The following is an 11,341-nucleotide window of genomic DNA, read 5'->3' on the forward strand; positions in this document are numbered from 1 at the left end:
CCTAAAGCGGCACCGTCACCCCGCCTGCCGATGGTCGCGATATCCCGGCGGGGAGGGCGGCCAAACCAACTCCCCCTCCCCCCCCACCTCCCCCTCCGCACACCCCCCCACCCCGCCAGCAGCGCTTTAGCTGGTGGGCGAATCCAAAGCGGGGGGGGGGAGAGGAAGCGGTAGGAGATCATCGCTGCAACTCCCCCGCCCCCCGCGCGCCGGCTTCCGCCGCCCCTTCCCCTTCCTCCCCAGGTGGTACTGCCTCCCGCGCCAGAGTCCTTGCTGGGCGGAGCCTTCCCGTGGGGGAAGGAGGGGGGCGGAGGAAAAGAGGCGGAGTTGGCGCTCAACACCCGGCGCCGGTTACAAGCGAAGGGGGCTGGGAAAGCGAGCGGCCGGTCCCGCCAACCTTCGTCGCGGGAGAAGGAAACGAAAGAAAGGAGAGAAGGAACGAAAGGAGGAGAGAAGGAACGAAAGAAAGGAAGAAGCGAGGAAAGGAAAGAAGGAAAGACGCTGCCGATCCCCCCGATCCTTCCTTCCTTCCTCCCACCTTCCCCGCCCGCCTTTTGCGGGAGCAGCGGCCGAACGAGGAGGAGCAGCAGCCAGACGGGCAGCCGAGCCGAGTGGCGGCGGGGATGAACAGCTCCGAGGAGGACGCAGGTGGGCAGGGGCGGCGAGGGCAGGGACGGAGGGCCACACTCGGCCTGCCGGGTAGAAAGCGCCGGGTGTCCGGGGTTGCTTTCCCGGCCCGATCTAACCTCCCCTTCCTTCCTTCCTTCCTCCTCTTTTCAGCTGCCAGCCCAGTGCCCAGTCCGGGCTTCCCCACCTTCGACGAGGTGAGTCCCCCAACGCGGTCGGGAGGGGAAGGGCGGGCGACGGACGGAGGGGAGGGGAAAAAAAAGGCAGCGGCCGGGCGGAGGAAAGAAACCGGGCGGGCGGGCGAGAAAGAGAGAGAGAGAAGAGGGGATCCATCCGTTCCCTTTGCGCCCCGCTTTCCCGAACCGGCCGGTCTCCGAGTCGTGTGGATGTGGGTGTGTGTGTGGCCGGGGGCCCCCCCATGGAAAGAACCGCTGCCTTGAGAGCGGGGCGGGCGGAGCGGCTGCTTTCTCCCGGCGGGGGCGGCGCTCCCGGGTGTCTTTGGCGCGACGGCGGCTCCGCCCCGGCTTCGGAGTTTTGGCATTGGCCGTCCCGCGTTTTCCCGACCCCGGCAGCTTTTTTTTTTTAATGTGGGAAACTGAACGAGGCTGAACGGCTTCTTCTTCTTCTTCTTCTTCTCCCGGGGGGAGTCCGCCGGCGAAGTTAAACCTCCCGGCTCTTTTTTTTTTTTTTGGGCCAGGACGGCGGTGGCGGCGGCTTCCCCGGCGCCATCTTAAGCGGGTGGGAGCGTGGGGAGGGTGAGGGGAGGGGACGACCCTCAGAGGTGTCCTTGGCTCGAGCCTGACCGGCGTCCTGAGGGGATTTTTTTTTTTGTGGGGGAGGGTGGGTGGGTGTGTGAGAGAAAGTTCGCTTTTGCCCCCCCTTTTTTTTTTTGAGGGGAGGGGATGGTAAACGGGACGGCGAGGGTTTGTTTTTTGCCGCCGGCTCTCCACGCGCTCCTCAGTTTCTTCGTGTTTTATAGGCGGCACGACTGGATGGCCTTTGGGGGTGGTGGTGTTTTTGCCCTCTCCTCCTTAGAGCAGTGTTTCTCAACCTCGGTAGCTTGAAGATGGGTGGACTTCAACTCCCAGAATCCCCCAGGCAGCTGCGCTGGCTGGGGGATTCTGGGAGTTGAAGTCCACCCATCTTCAAGCTACCGAGGTTGAGAAACACTGCTCTAAGGAGGATTCCCCCCTCCCTCTTTTTTGGGGGGGAGGGGTGTAAGGAAAACCTTGTCCCAATTTCTCTCCGCCCCCCCCCCCCTTTTTTTTTTTTTTTTTTTTTTTTTTTTTTTGAGGGGAATGGAACAAGGTTTTCCTTACACCCCCCACCTGCCTCTGCTCAGGTCTTAGTGTGGATAATAGAATAAAATAGAAAATTCTTGATTGGCCAAGTGGGATTGGACACACAAGGAATTTGTCTTTGGTGTATATGCTCTCATAAGGAGAATAAAATATATTCATCAAGAATAAAAAGATACTACACTTAGTGATAGTCAAGTTTACTAATAAGCTCTCAGATCGTACTAGGAAACAAGTAAAAACAATGTGAATTGAAAGATACAAGCAACATAGTCATAGTAATAAGAGGGAAGAGATAGATACTAGGAAGGAAGAGAAGAAGAATAGTAATACAGTCATAGTAAATTATTCGATAGTGTGGGAATTAGCATATTTCAGAAAATTTAATAGTAAATATAGATTTCTTTATTGGTCAAGTGTGATTGGACACACAAGGAATCTGTCTTTGGTGTATATGCTCTCCAGTGTGCATAAGGAGAATAAAATAACATTCGTCCAGAATAAAAAGATACAATGCTTAGTGATAGTCAAGTTTACTAATAAGCTCTCAAATCGTACTAGGAAACAAGTAAAAACAATGTAAATTGAAAGATACTGGCTTAGAGGATTCCTCCCTCCCTCTTTTTTTTGCGGGTGGGGGGGTAAGGAAAACCTTCTCCCAATTCCCCCCCCCTTTCTTTTTTGAGGGGGGAATGGGATAAGGTTTTCCTCCCCCCCCACCACCCACCCCCAACCTGCCTCTGCTCAGGTCTTAGTGTGGATAATAGAATAAAATAGAAAATTCTTGATTGGCCAAGTGGGATTGGACACACAAGGAATCTGTCTTTGGTGTATATGCTCTCCAGTGTGCATAAGGAGAATAAAATAACATTTGTCGAGAATAAAAAGATACAACACTTTGTGATAATTAAGGTTACTAATAAGCTAGCAAATCGTACTAGGAAACAAGTAAAAACAATGTAAATTGAAAGATACAAGCAACATGGTCATAGTAATAAGTGGGAAGAGATAGATACTAGGAAGGAAGAGAAGAAGAATAGTAATACAGCCTTAGTAAATTATTTTGACTCTTGTGAGAATTAGTTATTAAGCAAGAGTGATGGCTTTGGGGGGGGGGGAACTTGTGTTTTGTTATTTTGGTGTGCAGTGCCCTATAGCGTCAAGATTCCCCCCAAAAAAAGGGAAAGCTCTTGGTGGATCTGCCCCTTTTTTAGTCTCAGGGTCATCCTTCTTGTGGCTTTTATCTCCTTCCCTCCATCCCTGAAAAGATGGGTTGCAGTTAGGGGCAGTGTCTGTTTTGTTGTGACGATCTTTTTTCTCCTTTCATATCTGCCCCCCCTTCCTGTTTTGAGATTTGGCAGGAAAGCCTAGTGTTTTTTTTTTAGGGAATTCCCCCGGTCCTGGCCTTGGAGCCATTCAGACGACTTTCTCTTCTCTAAATGTAACTGGAGGCACTCTGGGTAACCAGATGGGTGGCCCATAAATTGAAATTTAATAGATGGAAGAAACCTCCGTGAGGAACAGCATTTCTTAGTACGGATAACAGAGTTAGAAGGGACCTTGGAGGTCTTCTAGTCCAACCCTCTGCTCAGGCAGGAAAACCTATAACATTTCAGACAAATGGTTGTCCAATCTTCTTAAAAACTTCCAGTGTTGGAGAATTCACAGCTTCTGGAGGCAAGTTGTTCCACTGGTTAATTGTTCTAATTGTCAGGAAATTTCTCCTCAATTTCTCCTCAAGGAGGTTGCTTCTCTCCTTGCTTAGTTTCCATCCATTGCTTCTTATCCTGGCTTCAGCTGCTTTGAAGAATAGGTTATTCCCCTCTTCTTTGTGGCAAACTCACAAAAAAGGGGATATATATACAGCCCCTGCCCACCTATCAGTTCAAAAGCAGGCAAATGCAAGTAGATAGATAGGTACCTACCAACCACTTTACTGGAAAGATAACAGAATGTGCCTTTGGTGCATAGCCATGCTGGCCACATGACCCCAGAAAATATCTTTGGACAACATGGGCAGTGACCACCATGACTGACAGAGAAACCTTTACCTTAGGACATGGGGCAAGGAACGAAGGACCCCCTTTACTTTAGAGGGTACCTGTCCTGCCTCCTTCTCAACTTTGGGGGCTGGACCCATGGGCCAGCTTGACAGGGCATTTCATCAGTATTATTTATTAAATTTATAGGCTACCCAGCCCATCTCACTATCACATATTGGGTCAATTTGAGGCCAGGCTTTTGCCAAAAGAGAGAGAGAGAGAGAGATTGTTGTGGCATGCTTCAAATTGGGGAGGTAGGATGTTAAGAATTCAGCAATCTCGCTTGTTTTGGCTGGAATCTGATCTCCAGCTTTCCTTTGTCTGCAGGCAAACCAACTTGTTTGCTTTGACTGCGGTGCCTGCAGGGAAATGTCTCCACACTTCCACACCATTATCATTGTTATTATCATCTTCCCCACTAAATAGCAGGAGAGTTCCTTTCCCTGGAGATCAGGCTCTGAGATTTACTGCTGGAATTCACTCCCTTTCTCTTTGGTTTTGGAAACGAGAAAAAACCACAGGGCCAAGCTGTCCTTTCGGTTGTGATAAGATATTGGGTGGCCTATGTATTTCCCCCTTGTTTAGAATATCTTGGGAAAGCTAAATGTCCCAACAGTTAAAAAACAAAATTTTTGTCCTTGTGTTACGTAACAGAAGCTGGGATCCTCAGGGAAGTGACAATACTCATTGAGGCAGAAAGCATGTTTTGGCTATAAAAATGCCTTGTGGCTGTATCCCCCATATCATCCCTTAACTTGGTCTTTAGAATAGCTGATTTTCCCTGTTTGTAAAACTTTCTCAACTTTGGCAACTTCAAACTAAAGATGGGTAGACTCCCATCTCCCAAGATTTCCCCAGCCAGCTTTCTGGGGCACTGTAGCTTGGAGTGAAAGATAATAAAGGAAGACATGATACAGGTGTGGAAGTGTATAAAATCACACAAAGGTTAACCATTGGGCAAATTGAGTTCGTATGGTTGGAACTCAAGGTCATTGACTGAGATTCAGGACTGAGAAGGAAGCATTTTCCATCTGGTGTGTAATTAAATATTGGAGAGAGAGAGAGAGAGAGAATATTTGAAGACTTCAAATATTTGCAGCTGGGAAGCCACAGTGGAGGGAGCTGGTGAGCTTTCTAAAAGCATTCAGATATCCACTGGATGATCCAGAAGGCCAGCCCACATCCTTTGGGCCAGATCGGAGCTCTTCTTGTGTTGGTGCCACACCAGAATGCACCACACAAACCAAGCTTAGCTGCTGCTTGAGATGCATTCACGTTTTTTTTTCCTGACCTGGCGTTGATTGTCAGAAACATTGAGCAGGACAATGCAATGGCCTGCTTCTGAGTGAGAGGTGCTTACATTTAGACAGCAAGCAATCCTCCTTAAAGGGTATTTTGCTCATAGTGCTGACCAAGGATATATTGGCAAGATGGTAGGTTTTTTTGGAAGGGTACGATGGGCAATGATCTATGGAACTGAATAGGGTAGCCTAAGTTTTGTCAATCAACTTGTGTTTTCATGACATATTTATGCTCAGCTAGTTTGTTAACATTGTAAAAGGATCCAATAAAGGAGAATATTTATAGCTCAGGGTTGAAATGAGGGATCCTTGGTGCTCTCTGAGCTTGCTTGTGTTCTTGCAGACGTTTTATTACCCTAATCAGGTAACATCATCAGTGCTAGTAAGGAGTGCTGTTTGCTGTCAAGTTTATATTCTGCTGTCTTGCCTGTCCGTGTAGGTGGAGTGTATATATGTGTGTGTGTGTGTGTGTGTCTTTGAGATTCTTGGTTGGGCTGTTTACTGATGGCTCTTCAGCGGTTTCCTGATTGGGGTCCTGTTTACTTGATTGTTTTGGTTTGAAGTTAAAACTATTGTAAGAGGATATTGAGATCCAGACATGTAAAACCCATGTATCTTTGCAGCCACCCCAGAAAAGACAGAGAACTGTAGAAGACTTCAATCAATTCTGCACTTTTGTGCTAGCCTACGCAGGCTACATTCCCTACCCAAAGGAGGTAAGAAATGTGGAATCGAGCCCTTGGCCCTTTCTCTGCCTTCCTTCCTCCCTAGCCTGGGTGCTGAAATACCAGTATCTGTATGTGGGAGAGACCCTATATTATTCTACAGTAGGGGTCTCCAACCTTGGCAACTTTTAAGACTTGTGGACTTCAATTCTCAGAGTTCCTCAGCCAGCTTTGCTTTGCTGGCTGAGGAACTCTGGGAATTGAAGTCCACAAGTCTTAAAGTTGCCAAGATTGGAGACCCCTGTTCTACAGGAATCCCCTTTCTCTCCCATCTGCAATAAGGCAAATCACACAGCTTTTTCTTCCTCTTTTTTTTCCATCCCCAGAATGAGCCATGGACATACCGAGGCAACAGGAGCCCCCAGAACAGCACCGGAAGCACCCAAGACAGCGACAGTTGGGGATCGTCCCAGTCCTGCGACTCCCAAGTGCTTTCAGACGACGGAGGGAGCAGGAACCCTGCCTACAAGGGGGCAGGAGAGCTGCTGACCTGCCCCAACATAACCGGTAGCTTTTGCACTGGTCAGCACCCGCAAACCAAGAAGAGAAAGCCGTCGTCCAAAAAACTCAACATGAACCAGGCGGCGGACAAGGGCTTGATGCCCCTGATGGACCATTCACAGAGAACGCCCGAGACTTGCACGGAAGTGAAGGAGCTGAAATCCTGTCTCCCAGAGCTCCCATCCAGACCTCTGCTGGAGCAAACGGAGAAAGACTCTATCCCTGGACTTTACGCCGAAGAGAAGACTGAGGAACAAGGGTCATGCAAAGAGGAGAGAGACGCCTCTGCCTCTTGGGACACGTTGGAGCAAAGCACAGAAAAACCTGCAGAAGACGCCCCTCAACTTAGCAGTAAGTCTGCAAGTACTGGTGCTCTTAGAACAAGGGCTGTCATACTCGCGGTCCAGATGCGTCACGCGCTGGTCACGCCCACGCATGGTTTAGTGAAAGGGAAAGTCAAGATACGTCACATGACAAAGCTGTGACGAGGCGAGTTTGACACCCCTGTCTTTAGAAGAAGAAGGTTGACACCCAATCCACCCCTTAACCAGACACAGCAGCTAATCTTGATCCACCTAACCCACGGGCCTTTAACACAGAGCGGTGTTTTCCAACCTCAGCAACTTTTAGAGACGTGGACTTCCAACTCCCAGAGTTCCCCAGCCAGCATCAAGCAGAGTTTCCCCCAGCCGTTTTTAAGACTTACGGACTTCAACTCCCAGAATTCCCCAACCAGCATGGCTGGCGGAGGAATTCTGGAAGTCCACAAGTCTTAAAAGTTGCCAAGGTTGGAGAGCCCTGCTTTAAAGGGATCAGCTCCTCCTGTAGATCTGCTGTGATCAACCCTTAAATAGACCTAGGCAACCCATCCAGATGTTCATTTTCCTTTTGGATACTCAGCTCCTCCAACGGTTCGAGTTTGCTCTGAACTCGCGATGCCCCGTTTGCATGATAGTATGCAAATGGCTGGAGAATTCTGGGAGTTGAAGTCCACCCATTCGAAAGTTGGTGTATTGGGAATCACTGTCTTAGAGAACTGGTGGAAGTGACCTGGCTTGTGTCCTCCCTGGGAGCGATCCTATTACTTTTGAGGAGGGCCAAATGACACTATTTTCCCCAAAGTTAGTGGAGTTTGTGCATGGAGAGATTAGGCAACATTTTACGGTGTAACATCAGGAGCCAATAAGCTGCAAGAAGTTTGATTTAGAATGGTTGGCTCCTTAACCAATTAAAGGCCTAGTAGCTGCTTTATCAATTTTACATGGCCTGCTCTTTTTAGGTCGAAGGATGCTGTGCAAACTGTGGCAATGAGCAGCATAAAGTGGGCACTCTTCTTTACCTGATATTTTTCTCTCCCTCCCCTCTCCCAGATCTGCCTGAAGAGTTTACTGCAGCCTCAGACACCAAAACAGATGGTAAGTTAAGGGGCAGTATTGCCAGCTGCCAGTAGGGGGAGCAAATGCATTTTAGTTTGATTCTTTAATAAACCACAGAGCCACAATTCTCAACCTGGCAATTTTTATGACCTGTGGGGTTCAATTCCCAGAATGCTGTGCTGCTGGGGAATTCTAGGAATTGAGGCACACACGTCTTTATAATTGCCAGGGTTGAGAAATGCTGCCAAAGAGGCTCATTTACATGCATGCATCCGAAAAAAGGCTGTTTTGTTTGTCCCTGTCATATATGTAGGTATATGCATACTTTTGTATTACTGTACTTTTCAGAGTATAAGACGCACTTCCCCCCCCCCCAAAAAAAAGAGGGTGAAAATGTTGGTGCGTCTTATACACCGAATACAGCCATTTTTGGCCTCTCGAAGCCCTGCCCCGTGCATCCCATTTTTGCGAAACACGGGCCCGTTTTTTGCAAAAACAGGGCGCGCAGAGGGTTTGGGAGGCCTGCAGAGTGCTCCTGGGGGCTGGGGAGGGCAAAAAGTTTTCTTGCTTACCTCTTCAGTCTGAAAAATACGGTATTTATTTATTCATGCTCATGTAGTGTATGCAACGAAAGTGGTGACCCATTGAGAGGTGTATGCGACGTAATTTCATTTGAATGTATGCCAATTAGTGTACGTTTAAAGTGACAAAGTTATTCTAAATTCTATTCAATCACTACAGGCACGGCATTTAAAGCGTTTTGCATGAAGGAAGTGGGTTGAAAATGAAAGGAAGTTAAAACAGCTAATTTTACAGCCCTCTCTAAGGCAGGGGTCCCCAACCCCCCCAAGCTGCAGCCCAATACCGAGCTGCGGAAGTAGTATGTGTGCATGTGAAGCTCCACTTGCACGAGCAGCGTGCACCAATGGAGCGTGCACATGATTGCCCACTGTTCACGTGGAACCATCCCCTCTCCTCCCCCCACCACTCGGTCTGCAAAGCCAGACGGTTGAGGACCGCTGTTCTAAACAGTCTAAGAAAAAACACTTCATTAATCACAGTGTTAGATTGGGGTATGGCTAGCTGAGAAAAACAAGCAATTGTGCCATTCATAAATCCTCTTCTTTCCTCTTTTTACACAGAAGACGACGCTTGGGACCTCATCACTTGCTTCTGCTTAAAGCCCTTTGCCGGGCGACCCATGATCGAATGCAATGAGTGCACGACTTGGATACACCTCTCCTGCGCCAAGATCCGCAAGTCCAACGTGCCCGACGTCTTCATCTGCCAACGCTGCCGCGATGCCAAGCAAGAAATCCGCCGGTCCAACAGAGCCCGGACCGTCCCCCGCAAACGCTTCTGTGACTGACTATAGCCGGGAGATGGAGGAAGGGCCGCCCTTCCCTCCAAAGCTTCAGTTGGATATTATTATTTTTGCTGCCAAGACAATCAAAATGCAGGAACTGCCCTAGGGAAGAGACCGGAGGCAGCCCTGGAAATTTCCAAGACTTTTTGACACGCGTGTCTTATTCCAAATGTTGAAAATTGGGGAAGAGGAAGACACTTGAGGTGCTGTTGAGATCTCAGGGTTATGCTAGAGCAGCAAATGCACAAATGCCTGGCAGACACATGAGAGACTGTTGGGGAGGGAATGGGAATTTACCTGCAGGCAATGCACTAAGTCAGCCAGTAGCCTCTCTGCCCTTGCGCAGAGGTGCCTTTTCTCAGCAGCCTAAAGGGAGTTGGGCCCAAGCAAGATTTTTCTGTGGTACGCTAGCTGCTCGGACTTTAAATGTGTCGGATCATGCACCCCGTTTTGTGGTTTGTTCTTTGCCCCTTAGAACGGTGGGTCGGGAAGCTCCTCGACCTCTTTCCCAAAAGCACACTTCAAAGGGGTCCAGTCCCCTTCCCCCTTGTGCACACACATACACAGAGAGAGAGAGCTTAGAGAGGGCTATTTTGCAGCCCATTTAGAGAGATCCGTTCTCTGCCCCCAGGACAACTGGCACCCCGCTTCGGAGCTTCCCCATCCTTTCAGCATTCGAGTGAGACGCCATGCTTTATAAGCCAGGCTAGTCACCGTTAGATCAGGAAAGGGGTGATAATATTCTCCAACTGTACATACTTGGTATGCAGAGGCTTAGAAAATATTTAGCTCTATCTACTCGACTCACTGGCCTAGCCTAGACTTCCGGTTGCACTACTGTCTTATTTGAAGGGAACGTGGGACTTGGGGGGGGGGGGGGAGGAGGAGAGGGAACCGAGAACACGAATAGCTGTAGAACCTTTTTAGGAGCTAAAAAGGGGAGACCTCTTCCCCCCCTCCAAAGTAGATGGATGGTGAGGCACCTGGTAGAAGCAGATTGGGTCCTGCTTGTCTCCAGGCTGCTCTTGGGAGAGCAATCTGGGGATTTCTTTAAAGAAGAAAAAAAAGAGTGAAGATCTGTGTACTATGCAAACTACTGGTGGTTCCTGGGGAAATTGCACCAGCAAGCAAATTTTGCTTGTTTGGAGATGATTTGTCACTCTTCCCCTGCTCCCATGTGCCTTTTTCTTTCATCTCATCCTTCAGCCACGCTGAAAGTTCTGCCCTGATGGCACACGGAATAATATTGCAGTTGTTTTCATTTGGGGTTTTTTTTTTTCCGGTTTGAAACAGGCTACACCTGGTCACTGCTTAAAAAAGCAAAAATCCAGCCCTAACTTATGATCCCATCAGTACCTCTGCTCCCCTTGAGTGTTTACATTTTTACGGTTAGCCTCTATAAAAATGTAAGGTAGCACAGTAACAATGCTGTATACTGGGTATATACTGAGTGATACGTATAGATTAAAATACTTTTAAAGCAGCTCTCCGTGCTTCATTTCAATGCAGATCAAACCACTGCTTTTTTATCGCCACATTTGCGCACAAGGCCCTTGTCCTAATTTTTCAGTTTGCCCAATACTCTCCTAAAGGTAAAAGGTTCCCCTCGTACATATGTGCTAGTCGTTCCCGACTCTAGGGGGTGGTGCTCATCTCCGTTTCAAAGCCGAAGAGCCAGCGCTGTCCGAAGACGTCTCCGTGGTCATGTGGCCGGCATGACTAAATGCCAAAGGCGCATGGAATGCTGTTACCTTCCCACCAAAGGTGGTCCCTATTTTCTACTTGCATTTTTTACCTGCTTTCGAACTGCCAGGTTGGCAGAAGCTGGGACAAGTCACGGGAGCTCACCCCATTACACGGCACTAGGGATTCGAACTGCTGACCTTTCGATCAACAAGCTCAGCATCTTAGCCACCGAGCCACTCTCCTAGTTTAGTTTAAATCCACTCGTTTCACAATTGTTTCCTCTTGCTTGCTGCCCCACAAGTAGTCCTCAATTTATGCTTGTTCAGTTAGCGACCATTCAGTTACAATAGCCACCTGCCCCAAAACTACTATGACCTGGCACTGATGCCCCATCCCCACCCCATGCAGTCACATGAACA

General features: G+C 48.6%; 1 protein-coding gene across 1 annotated transcript; it reads left to right on the top strand.

Annotated features, from left to right (window-relative positions):
* The first annotated feature begins 371 nt into the window (after positions 1-371).
* On the top strand, positions 372-10,719 carry LOC139318108 (PHD finger protein 13-like). The gene is made up of 6 exons (XM_070945379.1): positions 372-648; positions 781-824; positions 5,892-5,984; positions 6,320-6,845; positions 7,865-7,909; positions 9,013-10,719. Exons 1-6 carry the CDS (start codon positions 624-626, stop codon positions 9,237-9,239), a joined length of 960 nt encoding a protein of 319 aa, XP_070801480.1. The 5' UTR covers positions 372-623; the 3' UTR covers positions 9,240-10,719.
* The last annotated feature ends 622 nt before the right edge of the window (positions 10,720-11,341 follow it).

This window comes from Pituophis catenifer, unplaced genomic scaffold (genome assembly GCF_029215685.1).
Source record: "Pituophis catenifer annectens isolate HBS135680 unplaced genomic scaffold, rPitCat1.0.hap2 SCAF_6, whole genome shotgun sequence".
Taxonomy (NCBI): domain Eukaryota; kingdom Metazoa; phylum Chordata; class Lepidosauria; order Squamata; family Colubridae; genus Pituophis; species Pituophis catenifer.